A 23,548-nucleotide genomic window follows, 5' to 3' on the forward strand; every position below is an offset into this window, starting at 1 on the left:
AGTTCAAGTAATATTGGCTCCAACTATATCAGTAATAAATTTAAATGTGAGGCAATGGCACACCACTCCAGTACTTTTGGCTAGAAAATCCCATGGACGGAGGAGCCTGGTAGGCTGCAGACCATGGGGTCACTAGAGTCGGACACGACTGAGCGACTTCACTTTCACGCACTGGAGAAGGAAATGGCAACCCACTCCAGTGTTCTTGCCTGGAGAATCCCAGGGATGGGGGAGCCTGGTGGGCTGCCGTCTATGGGGTCGCACAGAGTTGGACACGACTAAAGCGACGCAGCAGCAGCAGTCTAATACATCAATTGAAAGACCAAAATTATCAACTGGATAAATAAGATCCAACTTTTAAGTTACCTGCAAGAAACCCTCTTTAAATATAAAAGTTCAGATATGTTAAAAGTGTAGTGATGGAGAAAGCTGTTCCATGTTAACACTAGTTAAAAGAAAGTTGTAGTAGCTGTCTTAATTACAGACAAAGTGGACTTCAGAAAAAGCAAACTTATCAGGATTAAAGAGGGGCATTTTATAACAATAAATTAACTTTCCAAGACTATATAATAGTTCTTAGCATGTTTGCATTTAACAGTGTTATAATTAATGAGACAAAAACTATAAAACTGCAAGGAGAAATAGACAAATCTGCTATCTGGTTGGGAATTTCAAAACTCTTCTTTCAGTAATTTTTAGGTTAATCAGGCAGAGAATCAAAAAGAATATGGTTGACCTAAACAGCACCATCAGTTGACTTGGTCTAATTGACATTTATGGAACACTTCATCCAACAGCAGATAAGCCACATTCTGGGTCATATACACGCAAAAATCTCGTGAATTACCTGGTGGTCCTGTGGTTAGGACTCCATGTTCTCACTGCCAAGGACAGAGGTTCAATCCTGGATCAGGGAACTAAGATCCTGCAAACCATAGTATGGCCAGAAAATTTTAAAAAAACTTAAAAAATTAAACTAGAAATCATAGATTTCAGGTTCCCTACACTCAGGATTCCTCTCCTATAATTTGATGTATTACCTGGGCAGATGTCACTTGACTCTCTTTGTATAAAACAGGGCTCAGGGAATTGGCACTAGAGCTGATATTACCCTGAGTAATAAAATCCTTTGTGACCCAGGGTTTTGTGTCTTTTGCTGGCGCCCATGAAACAGTGGCAAGCCAACTTAATTTGAAGTTGGGGTAAAAATTTGGCCTTTCAGTGTCCTTGACAACATCTTTTATAGTTTTAATCTTTTCCTGTCCAAATCAATACCTAGCTACCTGGGTTATGCAATAAGTGTCCAAGTGAGGCTATTTGTTTCCAGAATGTTTATTTCCATTCATGTTTATCTCAGTTGCATCAAGTCTATCTCCACTGTTTAATCATTGGCACTACAATTTTCAGTTTGTTATTTTCCATTTTTACAAAATGTGGGCAAAATGTACAAATGATGCCATTTGGATGAAATCAGGTAAGGTGAAGAGATAAATTGCAGGCACCCCCCCCTGCCCCGCCCACCCACAACCCCAGCAATTCCTTCTGTTGCAAAAGAGGCTGAATTCAGCACATACAGGAAGTGTTACTATGCAATTGGTGTAAGTCAAGGAGAGCATGATCCTTGACCACAGTCCTTCAAGGTTCATGAAGTAAACATGGACCCAGAAGTAGTCTTAAAAGTCTTGATCCTAAGGCCTTCCATAGGGGAAGATGGTTCTAATGCTACACGACAAAAAGGAGCAGTGAAGATTCAATATCTTGACCACACATTGGATTCCAAAGGCAGAACCTTGTTGCTGTATGCTGTGCTATGCTAAGTTGCTTCGGTCATGTTTAACTCTTTGTGACCCCATGGACTGTAGTCTGCCACGTTCCTCTGTCCATGGAAGTTTCCAGGCAAGAGTATTGGAGTGGGTTGCCATGCCCTTCCCCAAGGAATCTTCCCAACTCAGGGATCAAACTCGTGTCCAGCTTTGGCAGGCGAGTTCTTTACCACTAGTGCCACCTGGGAAGCCCGAAGCTTGCTCATAGCAGTGCTCAAATAGCCCCCCCACCCCCCGCTCATAATATGTTGATTTCAAAACAGGGAAATCCTCTAGTATCTGTCAACAGTGATTTAAATAAATTTTAATTAAAAAAAACAACACTATGTTAGAAAAGAGGTACTCATAGAAATAAAGGCATGACAGTGTGAGATTTTTCAAAATCAATTAGTGCCAGATCATTAGGCCAGCATTCTTCAGATTTTTTTTTTACCCTGCACTCCTACAATTAAAAAGTTTTTAGTACATCACACCCAATATATGTAATTACATATCTATAAATTCTGTATATATACCATTGTATTATCATGTATTTTATAAAATACAAAAATTGAAATAAAAAATATGAGATAAAAATATACACTGCTGCTGCTGCTAAGTCGCTTCAGTCATGTCCAACTCTGTGCGACCCCATAGAGAGCAGCCCACCAGGCTCCACCGTCCCTGGGATTATACACTAGAAGTCATTAATTTCTTCCTTTCTCCCCAGTAGGAGTGAACGCCTAGCTTTGGAAATCATTGGCTTTGATTGAAGAAGGCTTCTATAGCTTTGGAAATCATTGGCTTTGATTGAAGAAGGCTTCTATAGCTTTGGAAATCATTGGCTTTGATTGAAGAAGGGTTCTAACGCACGTCTCTGATTTCCCTTGAGCTTTCTAATAGCTTCTAATAGTCTTGTAAATGAATTCTTGCCTCTTCAGCCACACCAGGGGGTGGGCAAACTACGCCTGCAGGCCAAATCTAGTTCCACTTAGTTTTGTACAGCTCCAAAACTTTTTTATAGTTTTAAATATAAGAAAGACTGTTGGGTGAGAATACTTACTCTGTCTTGCCTTATGCCCTCCCCTACCCCTCCCCGCCCTGCCAAAGACTGAAATATTTACTATTTGGTCCTGCTGGCCCACAGATAGGGAAGGTGTCTGGTCACCTTGCCTTTCTTCCACACAGTAGGGTCTTCACCCGCTCCTCCCAGGGCTATATAGTGGGCTCCCTGGCTGTAGGGGTGGTCCCTGGCTGCAGATGCTTTTCCTCCAAAGAGTAGGAAGTGGGTTCTTGGGTGGTGGCTGCCAACCCTCTGCCTCACTGGGGAGCAAGCTCTTTGTCCTGTGATCTGGGACACCTCATCATCATTTGCTGGTGGTCCTGGTGTGGCCAGACCCTCAGCCACAGTGCGATGAGACCTGTGGACTGAGGGCCAGGGAATGTCACTGGGCAAACCCTCTCCCCTTCAGGGACTGAGTGGAGATGGAATAGAGCTGGGGTCTTCCCATTAGGTGGCTGAACTGGTAAGGCAGAGGGAGGGTGTACTGCAATAGAGAGGAGGCCAGCTGGGTGCCTAAGTGGAGGCAGCCATGCAGCAGAGGATGACCCAAGAGCCTGTCATTAACTGCTGGACCTAGGTTTGGGGATGGACACCAATTCTGGGGGAGGGGAAGGCAAGACCCTGATATCCAAGGATTATACTCAAGTATGATACCATGTGAGGTCTCTGACTGTGTGTGATAAGAAAGGAGTCCAGTAACTAAAAGTGGGGAGCAGAACAGAGCAAAGATTTAGGTTCTGAGCTTGTGGATGCAGAGCTGGTAGATGCAGGCAAGAACAAAGGCCAAGAAAGAAGGGTTTGTTTTCCTAGGCTTTGGGCAGTCGGTAGAATGAGTGGATCAACATAATCAATCAATAAGTAGGTCCTGGGCAGTGCCTGGGCTGTATGCAGATGTCCTGGGGTCAGACAGATGGAAGACACAGCCCCAGCCCACGATGAGCTTGTCTCGTATTAGACGGATTCTTGTGAAGAATTAGAATTTATATGGTGTGTGATGTTAGAGGGAGGCATGAGGTATGATTGGAGATATGGTTGGTCAGCTACAGCTTCCCTTGTGGGGATGATCCCAGTGTGGGATTTTTCAATAATAAAGTTGATTTAGAAACTCTAGGCTAGAGCAGCCTTAACCCACTTTATGGTGGGTCATTGTTTTCTTGGATTTTCAGTTCTCAATTTCCTTTGAAAGCACCTGTTTGGCATATTTCTGAAAGGTGGGATAAGCCTGTTTTGTGTTAATTAAATCACATTTTGAGTGTCCTGGGGGAGTTATATTAAGTGACTGTAGTAAATCCTCTTGTTAGTGAAAGAATCCTTTTGTACTGTGAATAATGATACTCGAGTTTTTCTGTTTTTTAAGATTACATTTGATGTATTTATTTCCATTAAGCACCCAAGGAGGAATTTTGGAAATTAAACATAATTTAGTTTGTGAGTTTTATTTGGAAATGTTGGAGCACCTCACATGATCTCTGGAGATCCTTAGGGAGGTCTCTAACCAGAAGTGGGAATTAATACTTTTAATGAAGAAAAGATCCAGGGCAAGAATCAGATTTCCTACAACCTCTTCACCCTGCCTTGGATGGTTAACTCCTTCATACTCTGCCTAACATAGCTCAAATTCCAGTCTCTCTCTTTTTTTTTGTTTTGAGCTTAAATTTGTGTGTGTGTGGTAAAATATACATAACATAAAATTTACCACTTGAATTGTTTTTAAGTGTATGGTTTATTTGCATTTAGTACAGTCACATGTTGTACAACCATCAGCACCATCCATTTCCAGATCTTGTCATCTTCCCCAACTGGAACTCTGAACCCATTAACCACTAACCCCTGTGATCCTTTACCCCCACAGCCCTCAGTAACCACCATTCTACTGTCACTATGCATTTGACTATTCTAGGTATCAAATGCCACTTCTCAAACTTCATTTTTACTTAAATCAGTTTTACAGCACATGGTTTAAAGAGTCAAGTAGTTCTACAAAAGTTGTAAAAAGCAGCTAAGTCCCGCTCCCCGTTCCTTCTTCCCACATCTTGCTCTCCAGCAACAACCCAATTGAATTCTTTTAGCCTTGACATTCACACCCATAAACCTCAATGTGGTGTTTATATTGCTACTTCTTGCTTTTTTAAGTTTTAGGCATTTTCTATTGATTCCTCACTATGAAAAATAAGAATTTAGCTTTCCCATATTACCTTTAAAATAGGTTTTACTATGAAGTATTTGTACAAGAGCCTGTGTAAAACTTTCATTGCCTGTTAAAATTAACTCTTTTTACCCACCATTCAGCATTAACAAGAACAGACACACCTGAGAAGCCTCTTTGCACTCCCTTCCCTTCCCCAGAAGAAACCACAAATCCATGATGATAATTTCCTTCCTTGCCCTTGTGATATCAGTGTGCACATGTTCCTGGACAATATATTGTTCTGTCTTACCTGTCTGAACATATATAATGGAAACACACAGTGTGTGTTCCAATTTGGCGTCTTTCACTCAACATCGCTGTTTTGAGGTTTGTCTGCTGGATGCATGTAGCTGTAATTGGTTCATTTTCTCTCCTCTGTTGTATTACAGCTACGTCTCCATTTTAGAAATACAATCTTGGACATAAATCTTGCTGCACAGGCACAAGAGTTTCTTCAGGGCGTATAGCTGGGTGTGGAATTATTCGGGTGTAGGATATGCGGCTTTGCTAGGTAACAACTGTGTTCTGAAGTGATTTCACCACTTTAAAGCTCCACCAGGAGTGATGAGAGGTGCTCTTGCCCTCAACTCTTGGTATTGACTGACGTTTAGCTCTTGACAATTTGGTGGTATGATATGGTAATTTCACTGTGGTTTTAATTTTCTTTTCCCTGATTACTAAGTATAATTTTCATATGTTCATAGATCATTTGTGAGTCTTCTTTTGAGAAATGGATTTTTGTGTTCTTTGCCCATTAAAAAATGATTCACAGATGTTCTTTTTATATCATGGATATTGTTTTCCAGTTTTATATATTACCAAAAAATCCTCTCAGGTTGAGGCTTATTTTCTATTCTCTGTTGCAAATTTCTTAATTATAATATAGTTGATTTTACTCATTTTTTCCATTTATGGGAAACTTTATAGTTATGTTTTTTATTTTTTGCCTTTCACATCTTATTTAGAAAAATTATTACCTATTCCAATGTCATAAAATATTGTGTATGTTGTCTTCTGAGAGTGTTATAGTTTGTCTTTTACATTTAAGTATTTTAATCTACCTGGAACTGATTTTTGTATGTGGTAGGATTGAGATTTAATGCCATTTTCCTCATATAGATCTATGTTTGTCTCAGCAACATTTACTAAATAGTCTTTCTGTTCCACAATGATGTGGAGTGCCAAGTCTGCAAAAAAACAAAATTTCCAAATACGCTTGGGTTTGTTTCTATTATGTTCTGTTTGTCTGTGCCAATACTATGCCATCTCAATTACTATAGTTTTGTGTTATTTTTAAATTTTTACTTATTTATTTATTTTTGGCTGTGCTGGGGCTCCGTTGCTGTGTGGGCCTTTCTCTAGCTGTGGCAAGCAGGGGCTACTCTCTAGCTGTGGTGCTCTGGCTTCTCGTTGCAGAGCACAGGCTCCTGGGCACATGGGCTTTAGTAGTTGCAGTTCTCAGGCTCTAGAGCACAGGCTCATATAGTTTTATAATATGTACTAGTGTCTGATATAGAAAGTTCTCCTAATTAGTTCTCTAGGATTAGTCTGACTCTTCTTATGGCCTTTATTTTTTCATATACATTTACATCAGCTTATGAAGTTGTGTGGGCTGTTGGGTTTTTGATTGGAATTATATTGAATCTCTAAATCTATTTGGGAAGGATGTGATTTTATGACATTGAAATTTCTTATCCTATGATAAAGTATATCCTCAGATTTATTTCAAATTTTAGCATTTTTCAGTAAAGCTTTATAATTATCTTCAGGAAGGATTGCACATTATTTGTTAGAATAATTCATAAATATTTTTATATGTTAAAAATTCTTGGGAAATTGAAAGTAGTAGTGACCCTCTTCGGAGAAGGCAACAGCACGCCACTCCAGTCTTGCCTGGAAAATCCCATGGATGGAGGAGCCTGGTAGGCTGCAGTCCATGGGGTTGCGAAGCGTTGGACACAACTGAGTGATTTCACTTTCACTTTTCACTTTCATGCATTGGAGAAGGAAATGGCAACCCACTCCAGCATTCTTGCCTGGAGAATCCCAGGGATGGCAGAACCTGGTGGGCTGCTATCTATGGGGTTGCACAGAGTCGGACACGACTGAAGCGACTTACCAGCAGCAGCAATGACCCTCTTGTTTCTGATAATGCGTTTTGCCTTGATGTTTATTTTTATCTTATATTAATAAAGCTACAGATATTTTCTTTTGGTTAACATTTACCTGACATATCTTTTCCCCCCCACTTTTGACTTTTAGTTTCTTTAGTTCTTATGCTTTAAGCATAGCTCATGTGAACACATATAGCTAGGTTAAAAAAATCTATTCTGATAATTTTTGTCTTGTACTAGAGAGTTAAAATAATTTACATTTAAATTGAAATATATATTTAGATAAGTTTCTTCTTTTTATGCTCTCTTTGTCCTACTTTTACACTCTGCCTTTTTAACTTTCCTTTCTCATCTTTTGATTTATTTTCCCCCCAGTATTTTATTTCATCTTTACCCTTTCTACCTGTTTGGAAGTTACTGCTTTAGCAAATTGAACATACATACTTAATCTAAGTCTAGAAAATTATCACTATCTACCCTTTCTTCCAACAGTTCTATGTTAAAACACTTAAACACTAACTCTGATTATCTACTTGCAAGTAACTTGCTTTATTGTGCAGGATTTAAAATATTGATGTTAAGCAATCCAGAGAAAAGTATTTTCCAAGAATTCATAACAATAAGTAAGCCTCTACGTGAGTCTGTGGTCTAAATTTATGCTAACTATGCGGTCCAAAATAACTCAAGCAAATAATTTAGAGTGATCTCAGATTGGTAGTGCTCACCACCACCCCCCCGCCCAGCAACTCATAAAAGTAAATACAAATCCTCTCTGGAGGAACTCAACTTCAATCTAGGCCTCAAAGGAATTCCACAGATAAAGGTCCAAAGGAAATGACTGACTCACAGATAAATGGCACAAGAAACAATGCACTTTGAATAAGAACCAGCAGAAACAATATGCAGTAGACATAGACTTGCCATCTTCAGATACTGCAGTTATCTGACAGATTCTAAAATTACTAAGTTTTATAAGTTTAAAAAAACAAACAAGAGGTTCTAAAATAGATAATAATTGCAAGTCTTTTGGGCTCAAAAAGAATCAAATAGAACTTCCAAAAAATGAAAAAGAAATACCATATTGTGTTGACTATAAAATAAGATTGTAAGATGCAGCATAATTTTATGGGCCATCAAAAACACTGCCAGTTATCATTCAAGATGCCACTGATTATAAGATGCTCCTGGATTGCAGGGTGTTTAAATCTGAGAGAAAAGTTGTTTCAGAATTGATGAACTATATAAATTGAAAGTTAAAAATCTAGCAGATTGATTAAATTACAGATTAAGCTCAGCTGATGAGAGAATCAGTTAACTGGACTAAAGAAACAATATTCAACGTAAGTAAATTATCCAGATTGGAGCCCAGAGAGACAATGAAATAGAAATATGATAGAAAGACTACATCTTAAAGGATAGAATGAGAGCACAAAACATATACCTAATAAAATTACAGAAGGTAATAGATTGGGTAAAAGCCAATGTTAAAAAATATAATGACTGAAAAATTTATGAGAATAGTGGAAAGATAGCTATCCCCAGGTACAGAAATCCAATCTCAAGCGGGATAAACCAAAAGAAATTTGTACCTAGACACATTATTGTGTATCCGAAGAATACATGAAGATAAAACTGCAGAACATCAAAGACAAAGAGGTCTTCAAAGCAACCAAAGGTAAGATCACATACTAAAGAACAGTAAATAGACTAATTGATTACCTTTTAACTGTGAAAGTGGAAGCTAGAAGACTGGGGGATACTGTTTTCAATGTGTTGAGAGAAAAACAATAATCAACCTAGCATTTATACTCAGTGAGATTCTTTCAAGAATTAAAGCAAATAAAGAATTTTCAAACAAATAAAAACAAAGAGCTTTTTTTTTTTTTTTCACTGAAGGAAACATTTAAATATATACTTCAAGTAGGAGGAAAATGACCCTAGATACAAGGTATATTCTTCTAAGAAGGAAGATCAAGAACAGAGTTGAAAGACCTCTACTCATCATGGGAAAAGTTTGCTTACCTCTCATGGGTCTTGCTTTTACTTCTTTTGGGATCTGTGGATTCTTACTCTTATGCCAACCCAGTAAGGCATTAAGAAAAGTTGTATTAAAAATATTTTATCTAGCGTTTTACTAATTTAATTTGGGCAGGATTGGTCAGGTATATGGCAGGAGGTGAAAGTCCTTTTAACAACTTCTTTAGAGTAAGTCTCCCTGCATCTTCAGTCTATATGGAATCTATGTTACCTGTCCTTCTGGCACATTGTACCTTCCCCTTGTAACACATACATCAGCTATATTTTCACATTTATTTGTATGCTCTTTCAGTTGTCTACTTACCCCAATAGAAACCTAAGGGCCAGATCTGTATTACTGTATTTTATTTCCACACCTTAGCAAGTGCTTGGCCCATAGTAGGTATTCAGTAAGCATCTACTGAGTAAATAGTGTCTACTTAATTAGACATTATCTAATGTCTAACTAATGTCTACAAATAAAAATTAATTAATGAGTAATTAATTTTGAGTGAGAAGCGGGTGTTAGGTATTAAACACAGCTGTGTGTGTCTGCTTCAGATCCAGCCATGGAGTCAGTACTTAGGGCTGGTGAATTCCCACAGAACTGTGCCGTCTTATAATACGGCACTCATTAGCCACATGTGGCCATTTAAATTATTTAAATCAACTAAAGCTAATTAAAAACTGAAATTCCTCAGTCATGCTAGCCACTGGTGGTTATCCTATTGGATACTGCAGACGTAGAACATTTCCATTATCACAGAAAGTTCTATTGCATGTGCTGCCGTAGAATTCTCAAGAATTCTTAATTGTGCCTCTGTCTCTCTTTTGCTCTTGCTCTCGATCTATCTCTGTCTCTTTCCCCACCCCGAAAGCAAGTGCAGGGGTTGTCTTATTATTAGTGACTTATAATGATGCTTTTGAACAAGAAGATGCTGGGTACTTTGGGTGACTAGTACCATCCCACTGCTTTTCTTTTAAATTCCTGAGCTATTGTTTACTAGTATATTCTTTTATTCCAAATTTCTACTGACGCTGAATGTTACTTGAGTAGAAAGCCTAATTGCTTTCTTTTCTAGGTCCTTAAACTCTTTGCTAATGTTTCAGTCTGAGAGTTCTCAAAGCCAGGGTTCTAGGAGAGTTTGGCCTGTCTGAACAGCTGAACTGCGAGATAATGGAGTAGGTCCGGCGGGGTGTGGGAGCAGGGCATTCTCTCAATAAAAGAGCTCTCCTCTCTGCACACATGGCCGGTTAATTGGCCATTCTGGGAAAGCATGGATGGGGAGGGGGGCTTCTGAGAATCGCCGGTGACAGTTAAGTGGCCTTTTGTTGACGTCCTCTGCTGAACAACTTTGTTGGATTTAGTCTCTGCCTTTCCTCCACCTCCTGCGGATTTTCTGTTAGATTCATCATTTACCATTCAGGCATCATCTTTCACTTTCTCCTTCTAATATGACTGCTTTGTATGCTGGACTCTGCTTTATTCATACTGTTCCCAGACCATAAAGGGGGCTGTGTGGGGCTTCAGCAGACTGAGAAATTGACTCTGCTCTCTGTTGAGAACTATAATAATGACTGCAGTGACCTTCATGTCTAAGTAGAAAATGCACTACCTATCCTGGCATAATGGTGACCACCTGAACACAGCGAAAAGGGACCCTTCACTGAATTCCTTCTCATAGAATAGACATTTCCTTTGTTCCTCGCTCCATTTTCTTCTCTCCCCTTCTCTCCACTGCAGCTAGAGTCCTGACCTAAGATGCAGCTGTGACTAAGAGCTAATGCTTTGAGATAATAAGACATTCTATTTTGCAGGCTTTGCCAAGCCAATTCACCCAAGTTGTCTCATCTAATATCCCCCAGAAAACCCTGTGAGGTAGGGAGGGGAGATATTATTAACCCTATTTGACTGATGAGTAAATTGAGACTTAGAGAGACTAGGTCAGTTGCCCCGGATCTTTTAGACAGGAAGTGAGTACCCAGCTCTGTGTCTAAACCTGGTGTTGTTTCAATGGCGTCCACACCCTTATGTTCAAGGATCATATGTGTGAGTGGATGGGGAGGGAGAAGGAGCACAAAGACAAGATTAGCAGGAGACTGGAAAGGAGTGATTTCTTTGGGCCTATGGCTTCTCTCAGCCTTTCTCTGGAGATGGAGGATTCCATATTCACGAGAGGCTAGCCCAGTAAACCTCTGGGAAGGAAAACAGCTAAAGGCCTTGACTTCCTCTTTCCCTACCCCTGCCCCCCACACCTTCCCAGGAGAGGACTCACCTAGAAGTGGGGAGGGACGCCCCACCTCTGGAAGGCCTGGCGTGGGAGTCCCAGAGAGAGCCTAACGCACGTCGTCCGCCGGGCCTGCTGGCTTTTAGGTGCTCTGCTGTCCTGAGGCCTGGCCATGCCTGTGTGCGAGGAAAACCCCTGAAGTTCGCCTGGAGGAAGAAGCATGCAGAGTTCCCCTGGAGGAGGCGTGATTCGCAGGTTGTACCCTGTGGGCAGGCGGACACTCCTCGTCTGCAGCTTTATCCTGGCAGCAGCTTTGGGCCAGATGAATTTCACAGGGTGAGTGGCTGCTCCTTAGTGGGAGAGAGGATTGCCAGGAGTTGGGTGACTTGGTGGCCCAGTGGGACCTGATCAGGGCAGAGGGATTCAGGATTTCATTTCCCATCCTGAACCCACTTCTTACTCCTTCACCTCCCAATTTTGCATGTGAGGGCAGGACGCGCAAGTGTCTTATTATTCCTCCCCAAATCTAGAGTTCTTAGTCTGCATGAATCCCAAGAATCCAAGAATCCCCTGAAACCGTGTGTAAAATTTTGTGTATCTACTTTTCTCCAGTGTTCATAACTTTCCTCTGATTCTTAAAAAAGTCATAACCCCCCAAAGACTGTGTTCCTAATGTGTGGGTGTGGTATTGTCCTCCTTTGAGTAAAATTAAGTATGAGTATTACATACCAGGCCCTCTACAGACATGATTTGTCAGCCTTCCAAAGGCCCCGCAAAGTGAGCACTCCATAGTATTTCCATAGTGGAGAAGAGGAAACGCAAGCTTAGAGAGGGGGGTTCATCATCCAGGGTATCAGAGCCGGCCAGGGAGGGAGCCATGGCCATCCTGGCTCAGACCCCAAAGGCTACACTATAGGCTGCTCAGTTGCCCCGGCTCCCACCCCTCCAGGGGGATGGGGAGGGGCTCAGCTTCCCCCTGTGAGGTAGGGTGAGATTCATCTCTTCCATGTCCTCCAGCTCTTGAGAGAAGGCAGTGGGGTTGGGGCAGACATGGCCTGGATCCTTGTATAAAGAGTGCATGGGGCCACTATCGGTACCTCGACTCCCTGTATCTATCCCTTTCTCTCCTTCATTCCTCTTTTTTCTTCCTCCCTTCTCCACCACTTATCCGTCCTGTTTCCCCTGTCTGGGCAGTGGGTTCATCAGCAGAACTGACAGGCTTTATGGAGTCCCCCGGTGGTCTATCTTTGGATCTGGAGAGACCCCTTGGCCTCAGATTAAAGGAGTTTGGAGCTTCCCAGAGCCGCAGGTCCTTCTGCCCAGGGGTCCTCTCGCCTCCCAGCTATCCTGCCAGGTTCTCTTTTCCACTCTGCGTCCTCCAGGCTGCACAGCCTTTGAGGAACCCCTCCGAGAAGCTCCCTCGGTCTCCTCTGTGTCTTTCCAGTGACCAGGTTCTTCGAATCCTGGCTAAAAATGAGAAGCAGCTTTCACTTCTCAGGGATCTGGAGGGCCTGAAGCCCCAGAAGGTGAGGAATCCGCGGGGCTTGGGGCCATGTCCTCTCCTCCCTCACAGCGGCCTGCACCCTCGGCTCCCTGTCCCGTTCCCTCCACCCCAGACCTGGCCCTCTGGGTATGCCTGCCGGAGATGACAGCATAGGGGGAGAATCAAGCGCGGCTTCTCTTCAGGAGAGGCTGGGAACACTGGCCCAGAAGGTGGGGCAGCCCTGCTTGGCTTTCCCCTCTGCCCTGTAACGGAGGGCTGCTCTGAAAACGGCTGGAAGGTCCTAAAGCCACGCGAGAGGTGCATGAGTCTCTGGGTGGGAAGCCATGCCGCACGCACTGGACACATCTGCTTCCCAACTGAAGTGGCTTAGCTTGGCAAACCTGTTTTATTTGGGCTTGTCCCTCAGCCCGAGCCCTGGTTTCTGAGAACGTGTGTCCTCCACAAGTATTCCACTGGGCAAGACATTTTCTTCAATATAGAAGGGTTTGGTCTGAGGGCTGTTGAAACAACCAGATATTTCTGGATGTGCCCCAAAGCCCACCATCCTATTTGTGTGAGTGCCCCTATCAACCAGGACTCAGAACACTTTACAATAATTCTCTCCATTTTACAAAATGAAAATCGGACAGCACAGGGCTCCGGATCGGGCCTCTCCTACCCCTTTGGGGCTTGGGGGCAGTGATGTCTCCCTTTTCTCCCCAGTGTTCTTGACCACGTGAATGTCCCAGATGATACGCTGTCTCACCTTTAGAAAACTATTGTGGGCTCTTTGGATCTGGGTGAAGTTACATGGAGTGAGTGAGGCTGGGAGACAAAGGTGCTTAGTATTAGGGAAGGAAACTCCATGACCTGGGGATTTTGTTTGTCTCCGTCTTTCTGCTCTGCCTTAAGGGTTTCATTTTGGAACCGGGGCCCTTTCAACTGTATAAGAGAAGATCATCGGTTCTGTAGGTGCCTGCAGGATGTTTGGTACACTTGCCTATTGTTTTTTTCTCCTTTGTGACTAAGGTGGACTTCTGGCGCGGCCCAGCCAGGCCCAGCCTCCCTGTGGACATGAGGGTTCCCTTCTCTGAATTGAAAGACATCAAAGCTTACCTGGAGTCTCACGGCCTTGCTTACAACATCATGATAAAGGACATCCAGGTGAGGTCCTGCCCCAACACTGAGGTTGGGGGGTCTCATCTTCACATCCCTTGCAGGTTTGGGCCCGACCTGGAGAAAAAATACCCAAGGTTAAAGTGGATGTTTTCTTTCTGGAGTTTCATCTGCATTTTTGTGAACCTTCCAGGAAAGGAATGAAACCTCACACTAGTCAAAGAAAATTTAAATCTAAGAAAGATCTTTCTAAAAAATTTAAATGTAAGAAAAATCCAAGAAAGAGTTCATAATTCACAGGTCAGGGTAGCTTGTGGAGTCCTCTTCAATGAAAAAAAATTTTTTTAACTTTATATAGTTTTAAAGGTTGCTTTCCACTTAGAGTTATTACAAAACTTATTGGCTGTATTCCTTGTACCCTACATCACAGGGCCTATCTTACACTCACAGTCTATACTCCCCACTCTTCTGCCTCTGTCTTGCCCCTTTGCACCGCACCAGCTAACCACCAGTTTATTCTCTAGATCTGTGAGTCTGCTTCTCTTTTGTTATATTCACTAATTTGTTGTGTTTTTAAGAGTTCTCTTATGGAGGAATCTATAGTTCGTGGCAAAGGAGAAGACAGGGAGAAGGGAGACAGGAGGGGGCAGCTCAGCTGTCTCCTGGGCATTGAGGGCAGGGAGGGCTCTTCTGGACGGCTCCCTTTGCGTTTCTGACTGTTCCTTCCTGTCCCTGTGTGTCTCACCCGTTCGATAGCAGGGAATTCCTTCACTCCAGAGAAGCAGGAAGAGGTGAGCGAAGCCGCTCCTGTGAACCCTGCTGTGGTTTCCTTCCTGTCGCCTCCAATGCTGGCTCTCAGTACCAGGCGTCTCTCCTGGGCAGGACTCTCCCAGAAAAACAGCTCTGGGAGAAGTGACTACAGACCTGCCCTTGGTTAGGGCGAAGGGAGACTTCATTCCAGGCACCCCATTCTCTCCCCACCCTCACTCGTTGCTGCATCTTAATGGCATCTTTTCTGAACATCATGAAATTCTGTTTTAATTGATCTGTCTTCCAGAATACCCTCAAGGAGCCTCTTTCCTAAAATGATTCTTTTGGGGCACCACTGGGTTAGACTTCTCTGGCTGCAGCCCTCTGCAAATGCTGCTGTGTACCTGTAGATTTGTATACACACAGGTTCCTGCCCAGCCATGTCGTGCTGCCGCTAGTCTCCTCTACGGGCTCTGAGTGTGGGAACACACAGTCCCCGGAGTGCACACACTCTCCGCCTGCCAGGCGATAAACGCATTAGGTGCATTCCTTTTCATGCAAGGACAGGGCTGGGGCACTGTGGTCCATTCAAAGACCTTTCCTCCTCCTCAGGCACATCTGTTTCCTGCTTAACATCTGGGAGTAGGCTCTTTGTCCAATTAAATCCCCCACAAACAAAAATGGGGAAACTCGCATAGACAATAGAGGCTACCACATCAAAAAATTCAGTGCTCAATCCTCATTTCTCACCTGTGCCTGCATTTAAAAGTTTTCATTTCCATGCATCTGCCCTGCCCTGGAGACTCTGCAGTATTTGGCAAACAGATATGAAGAGGTCTCTAAACTCTTTCTGTTGATTCGTGTATCAGGAGTGGCCCCAGAGGCACCTGGGAGTCTCCCTGAATCATTGGCTCCTCTGGGGCTGTCCTCTCCTGTCACCCCCCGCCCTGGATTCCCTTTAAGGATAGGGAAAGGGGAGCTTTTTACTGCCTCTCAGTAGAATGCCCTGGACTCTGGGTGCTAACCCAGTCAGGCAGGATTTTCACCAGCAACTTGCTCTGTCTGCAATGCATCAAGCTCTGATTGTCGTACTTGAGATCACATTTTGGCTTCCAGGAAGCTGGGGCTGGGGGGAGACTGCTGTGTTGAGTTGATTTGTGGTGATGATGGGGGAAGGTGTCCATGAGGAGGGAAACTCAGAGGCGTTAACAGAAGGGAAGGGCTTTGCACCCCTCAGGTTGCTGGCCGGCAGTCTCATGTTTTAGTTATTGATGCACAGGACTGCTAGCTTTCTGTCTTCTGGATCTTCTCACCCCAGTGTTTGGCATAGCGTCTCCTGCACGGGACCCTCAGTAACTGTGTGCTGAATGAATTGCTCAGAGAGACCTGATTAATATATTGGTCTTTGTCTCAAGAGTCCCCTCCCCAAGCCCCTCAAGGTATAGAATCATTTGCCTTATCTGTCTTTATACCCCAGCGTCTACCATAGGGCCTGCCATTTAGGTAGGACTTAGTAAATGGCTGCCCTTGTAGCTCAGCTGAAAAGAATCCTCTTGCAATGCAGGAGACCCCGGTTCGATTCCTGGGTCGGGAAGATCCCTTGAAGAAGGGATAGGCTACCCACTCCAGTTTTCTTGGGCTTCTCTGGTGGCTCAGACAGTAAAGAATCTGCCTGCAATGTGGGAGACCTGGGTCCAATCCCTGGGTTGGGAAGATCCCCTGGAGGAGTGCCTGGCAACCCACTCCAGTATTCTTACCTGGACAATCCCATAGATAGAGGAGCCTGGTGGACTACAGTCCATGGGGTTGCAAAGAGTCGGATATGACTGAGTGACTAAGCACAGCACAGCACTAGTAAATGTTGCCTCACTTAATGGTTGTGAGAAGGAAAGGAAAGAGGGTGTGTTTGCTGGTTAGTACCAGGCTGAGAGAAAGTGTGAAAAACCCTGATCCCAGCTTTCACCTTGGCCAGAGATACTGGAGATTTTTGAGGAAGGGAAGTGCCCCCTACTCCCTCCTGTCTTGTGATCAGAAAGATGCTTGAGATAAACTAGGCGGACTCATTCTTTCCGCCCACAGACACAGAGATGCCAACTGTGTGCTGGGTATTAGGCAAGGTACTGGAAAAACAAAGATAAAGAAATCCAGTCCCTGTATCCAGGGGAGCTGGAGTGCTGTGGGGGTGGGGAAGCGGAGGGGAGTAAATCAGTGATTACAATGGAGTGGATGATGCGCTGATGGAGTGGAGCAGGTTGCTATGGGAGCGAGTACAAGAGGCACTGCATGGTCGCTCTGAGGCTCTGAGAAGGCGGCAATTACGGTGTGGCTGAAGAGCAGGAGAAGGGAGGGCCGGGGAGGGGAAGGGGCCCATGATTGGCAATGAGGCCAGACCAGAGCACAAAGGGCACCCTCCACCAGGTGAAAAGGTTGAGAGAAAATCCCGAAAACCGTGGGGGAGCCTTTGGAGGGCTCTGACATGATCAGATTTGCATTTAAGAAAAATCCTTCTGACAGTGACAATGTTGACAGTGTTGAGTTGGGGACAGGAGCAGGGAGAGACTGACAGGCAGGAGGGTAGTGAGGAAATTGCAGTGGGCCAGGAAAGAAATTATCTGATTTTGAGTGAGCTCTATTTGCATTTAATTTTTCTTCACCTCCTCATTCTTTTTGGCCCTTTGGTTTTTTTCCTTTTTTTTTTTTTCCCTGGGATGAGTCACCATGGAAAGGCTTCACTTGAGCAATCAGCTCTGTGGATTTTAATGGCTTTTTTTCTGATTACAAAATTAATAAATATTCATGGTAGATAATTCGGAAAATAAGGGAAAGCACAAAGGAGAAAACAAAAATCGCCCATGCTCCGAGCACGCTCTAGAGTAAAATACAATTTAGTGTAAATACTGCTTGGCCAATTTTCCCCTCTCTCCTGGATCATTCCCATTAGCATACAAATATAGAGTTATTTCTCTCATCTTAAAAAGGTCCTCTCTTGATCCCTTCCCCCAACCTCCAGCTATCACCCCACTTCTCCTCTTATTCTAAGACCAGAACTCCAGGAAATGTTGACTCTACATGCCATCTTCATCCCTCTTTTTGGGTAAACTGTCCACCGCTACCTTCACCCTCGTTGTCATACACAGCGTCACACACAGCTCCCAGGTTCCCTCAGCAGTCAGCTCTGAGTGTGCATCGTGCTTCCAGCTTGTAGCCTGACCCATCACCCTCTCCTCTCTGGACTTCCAGGACATCGCACTCTCCTGGGTGGTCCCATCTTCCTGGCTGCTTCTCTGCACATTGTTCTCCTGTTTCCCAGCTCTGTCCTTCGACCTCTTCTCTGTCCCCTCATCCAGGATCATGGAATTGAATACCTTCCACCTCCTGAGCACTCCCATGTTGGTAGCTCCAGCCAGCCTCTCATATCCGAATTGAACTGAAGGCTCACATCTCTGACCATCTACTTGGCATTTCTACCTGGGTGTCTAATGGGCATCTCAGACTTCACAGGTACAAACCCAGCTCCCCTGGCCTGCTCCTCCACAGCCTCCCTCAGTGCAGCAAATGGCAATGCTGTCCTCTCGTCCCTCAGACAAGAAACCTGGAGTCATCCTTGACTCTTTTTCTCACATCCCCCAGACAGTTCTTCAGTTCAGTTTAGTCACTCGGTCGTGTCCGACTCTTGGTGACCCCATGGACTGCAGCACACCAGGCTTCCCTGTACATCACCAACTCCCAGAGTTCACTCAAACTCATGTCCATTGAGTCGGTGATGCCATCCAACCATCTCATCCTCTGTTGTCCCCTTCTCCTCTTGCCTTCAATCTTTCCCAGCATCAGGGTCTTTTCCAATGAGTCAGCTCTTCACATCAGGTGGCCAAAGTATTGGAGTTTCAGCTTCAACATCAGTCCTTCCAATGAACATTCAGGACTGATCTTTAGGATGGACTGGTTGGATCTACTTGCAGTCCAAGGGACTCTCAAGGGTCTTCTCCAACACCACAGTTCAAAACCATCAGTTCTTCGGCACTCAGCTTTCTTCACAGTCCAACTCTCACATCCATACATGACCACTGGAAAAACCATAGCCTTGACTAGATGGACCTCTGTTGGCAAGGTAATGTCTCTACTTTTTAATATGCTATCTAGGTTGGTCATAACTTTCCTTCCAAGGAGTAAGCGTCTTTTAATTTCATGGCTGCAGTCACCATCTGTAGTGATTTTGGAGCCCAAAAAAATACAGTCTGTCACTGTTTCCACTGTTTCTCCATCTATTTGCAATCAAGTGATGGGACCTGATGCCATGATCTTTGTTTTCTGAATGCTGAGCTTTAAGCCAACTTTTTCATTCTCTTTCACTTTCATCAAAAAGCTCTTTAGTTCTTCTTCACTTTCTGCCATAAGGGTGGTATCATCTGCATATCTGAAGTTTTTTATATTTCTCCCAGCAATCTTGATTCCAGCTTGTGCTTCATCCAGCACAGTGTTTCTCATGATGTACTCTGCATAGAAGTTAAATAAGCAGGGTGACAATATACAGCCTTGACATAATCCTTTCCCTATTTGGAACCAGTCTGTTGTTCCATGTCCAGTTCTACTGTTGCTTCCTGACCTGCATACAGGTTTCTCAAGAGGCAGGTCAGGTGGTCTGTCCCACAGACAGTCCATTAGCAAATCCTGTCAGTTCTCCCTTCTGATAGTGAGATGTAGAGAGATGTATCTTGCAAATTCTATGCTAGCACCATGGGTCAATACCCCATCAGCCCTCACCTGGATTATTCTAGTAGTTTCCTAACTGTTCTCCATGATTGCACCCTTGCCTCCTTATTGCCTACTCTCAACACAGCAGTCAGTATGCAAGTCCTGTTTTATCAGTCCTCTGCTTAAAACCCTCTGTGTCTCCCCACCTCATTCACAGTAAAAGCCAAAGTCCTTAAAACTGCTATAAGGCTCTACATGATCCATGTGCTGCCCTGCACTGCTGACTCTTGCTTACTCTGCTCCAGGCACCATCACCTTCTTGACAGTCCTCCAGCTTGCCTGAGCTACCCTTGCCTCAATGCCTTTGGCTAGGATCGTACCTCAGGGCCTTTGCACTGCTGGCCCTATATTACTGGAATGCTGATTCTGCAAATATCAGCATGTGGCTCACTGCTTTTAAAACTTGACTCACATGTCAACTTTTCACCTTATGTTAAGTTGTGCCCTTCTCCCACATTCCCCCAGTTCCCTCCCTCACTTTTCTTCTTGGCACCTACGGCCTTCTAATATCCTCTGTGGTTCACTTCTTTGTCTGGTTTATCGTCTGTCTCCTCTACCAGATTGTAGGGCTGCATGAGGGCAGGCAGTTTCGTTTTGTTGACTGCTGTGTCTTTAGTGCCCAGTGTGTGCATCACAGACATTACTCTGCTGAATGTGTGTGCATGCTAAGTCGCTTCAGTCATGTCTGACTCTTGATGACCTCATGGACTGTAGCCCACCTCTGTCCATGGGATTCTCCAGGCAAGAGTACTGGAGTGGGTTGCCATGCCCTCCTCCAGGGGATCTTCCCAACCCAGGGATCAAACCCGAGTCTCTTATCTCTCCTGCACTGGCAGCTGGATTCTTTACCACTAGTACCACCTGGGAAGCCCAGTCTGCTGAACAGAAGAGATTAAAATGTGGGAATTGTGTTGGCTGGGGTCTGGGTGGGTGGCAGCTCTAAAGAGGAGAGGAGGACAGGAATAGGTGAGGAAAGGAAGGAATCATGGGCAAGCTCCTGAGGGAGAGGCAGAGGCTGGCTGCCTGGGGGTGAGGGTTGAGGAGGGTCCAGGGGGTGGGGAGACAGGGACAGAAGGGCCAGCCCCTCTGTTGGTCCTGCGGAGGGCAGGGGCAGGGTCACCCAAGTGACCACTGATGCTCCACTTACTGTCCAAGTCCGGCAGACACCAGGTTTCTGGAGGAACCCAGGTTTCCTGGTCATGCCCTGTAATGACTATTCCACCACGGAGTCCTGGAGTCACCTCGAGAGTTACTGTTATCCTATTGTCCCTCGTCATCATAGCTGGCATTTACTGTGTGCTAGGCAATGTTCTAAGCAGTTTACATGTATTCACCCTTCTAATCCTCACAAGAACACTTCAAGTATGTGTGAAAGTACATGATAACATGACCTCCATTTTATGAAAGCTCAGAAAAATTTGTAATTTGGAGACCAAGGCACAGAGAACTTAGTCATTTGCCCATCAGTGACAACAAAGGATTTAACCTGAGATAGCCTGACTCCAGGCCCTGGACTCTTTACTCTTATGCCGTCTGCCTCCTTAGTGGGTGTCACTGTTGTTCATATGGTGTTTTAACTTTGCCTTTAGGATAGTGAAGCCCCAGTTCAGTCTTGACTTCCGAAGGGTTCATTCTTACAACCCCAGATCTGTACCCTCCCAGCCCCACATCCCAGCATAGGCATGGACTGTGGTTGCTACCAGCCATGCAGCTACCACTGCAGATGTTAGGCCTGCAGAGGAGGTCAGGGGTGGGTAAGGAGAAGTGACTGCCTTCTTCACAGAGCTGTGTTAGAGCCGTCTCCTGTCCCCCACCCACCGCTTCCGGGAGCTGCTTCCATTTCACGTCTGCGGTTGGAGAGAGCTGTGAATGCAGATTCCTTTCAGGTGTCATCTTCACCTTTGGGGCCCTCAGTCTGCCCCCCCCCCCCATCTTGGAGGTGCACTTCTTAATGTCCCCATCCTTCCTTACAACTGTCATAAATTAATTTACACTAAGGTACTACTTTTTCTGTCAGGTTATGGCTTCCAGGAGGCAAATGGCTTGCTTCTGAGTCTGTTTTTTTCTCCAAGAAGCCTGACAGGGCTGTGGTGAGACGAGACTGCATTCTTAGATCTCCTGTCCCCTTCCTTCCCTTCCCTCAGCCCTGTGAAGGGAGCAAACATCTGTGTATTTTTCAGGCCAGGACAGATTCATGTTCCTGGAATCCAGGGCCCAGCTGTGAGGGCTGAGCATTTCCAATTTGTAAGCGGGTGTCACATCCATTCACAAGGCTGTGAGGGTGTTTGGAAAGTTATTTGCAGTTGGGTGCCGACTTCCCATTTGCCTCCAAGCTGTTGTGTAGAACAAAGGACAACCTTGTGTGAACTCTCTTCCTGTGGGTGTCCCTGGGCTGTGTAGGAAGAACTGGGTCCTCCAGTCCTGTCTTCTCTCTCCTCCATCTTCACCCACCATCTCCACCCCTAGGATGTTAGTCCTTTAACTTCATGGTGGTGGGACCAGCATGGGACAGAACCGGCCTTGACTCCAGGTACGTCGGCCCGACCTACTCTTTCTGCTGCTCACTGCAGCTGGTTGTGCCTGGCCCATGGTGCCAGGCACACGTCGGTCATGGGGGCTGCTGAGATTTCCGTCGATTTTCTGGGAAGAAGACAAATTTCCTTTGTTAGGACTTCCCGGGATGGTGCTTGTGCCAGTGAAGATTGGGGCTCCCCCAGCCATCTCTCTGCAAACCAGCAATCCCTGCTTTGCCCAAGTGGGAACGTCCCCAGCCCAGCCAGTTTAGCTAGAAAACATCACAATTATAAATGCCACATGTGTAGTTGGTGCTCAAAAAGAAATAAGCCCCCAAGCTTTGATTTCCACTCCCATTTTTAAATTTGTGCTTTGAGGATTGTGAGTAAGTTGACAGGGGGAGTGGGGTGAGAGTGTCACCCGGCAGTGACCTCGGCCTCAGCAGTGGGGGATGGAGAGGGGCTGTCTTCTAGCCCTGGGACTGGAGACTCCATGAATGGCTGCTCCTTCATTTTTAGACATTGGGGAATTTTTGCCTTTGTTTTAGTATTTATTCATTTAGAAGATTTTACTTATTGAAGTAATATGAGCACGCTGTGAAAAATGTAAAAATAGAGAAAAGGAAAAATTGCTTAAAATCACAAGCTTTCTATCCTAACAATAATGTTAGCATTTGGGTAAATTTTTTTGGCATTTTACTGTCTTGTTTTCCTATGCTTAGGGTATTGCCTTTTCATTATTTTAAAGCACTTTTAAATTATAAGAATAGTATGATGGACTTCTGACCTGTTGTTAGTATTTTATACATGTGCTTTCTCTTTCTCCCTCTATGTATACACATACACACACATACACACACACACAGATACATAGATGTATGTGTGTGTGTGTGTGTGTGTGTGATTCTTATTTGCCTTTAATTTTGCTAGCCAGCTGGCCTTAAGGGACATAGTGCTAGAAACTAGGATATCTGGATTTTTATCTCATCTCTGTCCCTTGTTAGCTTTGCTGTTAAGTCTGTTTATCTCTCTAATTTGATTTATCTCTAAAACATGAATAGTTAATTCTTGCCCTGTCATCAGGTCATAAGATTAACTGGAATGATGAGTATTAAGATGCTTGGTAAACTAAAAGGCCCTGGCCTGAAGCAAGGCATCATCAGGATTTACTTGTGACCCAGAGGTGCACGGACTTTCCCAGTGACTCAGTGGTAAAGAATCTGCCTGCCATTGCAGGAGACACAGGTTCAATCCCTGGATGTAGAAGTTCCCCTGGAGAAGAAAATGGCAACCCACTCCACTGTTCTTGCCCGGGAAATCCTGTGGACCCAGAAGCATGGTGGGCTTCAGTCCACGGGGTCGCAAAGAGTCAGACATGACTGAGTGACTACGCAACAACCACAGAGGGGCAAATCGGGGTGACTTTGGGTTGAGGGCCTTGGCTTTCCCTTTTGTTGCAAAGAGGCCCAGACCCCTCCCATGCTGTAGTCATCGCTGAGTCCTGGGGTGTCTTCATCCCTGGG

General features: G+C 44.5%; 1 protein-coding gene across 6 annotated transcripts in view; it reads left to right on the forward strand.

The window, feature by feature from the left end:
• CPA5 (carboxypeptidase A5) overlaps nucleotides 1-23,548 on the forward strand; it is a 54,291-nt gene that overhangs the window by 22,288 nt on the left and 8,455 nt on the right. Inside the window, exons 1-5 of one of the 6 annotated variants that reach the window (XM_059885522.1) lie at nucleotides 9,636-10,365; nucleotides 11,002-11,062; nucleotides 11,558-11,747; nucleotides 12,856-12,937; nucleotides 13,924-14,058. In XM_059885522.1, the coding sequence (XP_059741505.1) occupies nucleotides 11,632-11,747; nucleotides 12,856-12,937; nucleotides 13,924-14,058 (333 nt within the window). In that variant the 5' untranslated portion in view covers nucleotides 9,636-10,365; nucleotides 11,002-11,062; nucleotides 11,558-11,631. 6 annotated transcript variants of the gene reach the window in all.

Source organism: Bos taurus, chromosome 4, assembly GCF_002263795.3.
Source record: "Bos taurus isolate L1 Dominette 01449 registration number 42190680 breed Hereford chromosome 4, ARS-UCD2.0, whole genome shotgun sequence".
NCBI classification, from domain to species: Eukaryota; Metazoa; Chordata; class Mammalia; order Artiodactyla; family Bovidae; genus Bos; species Bos taurus.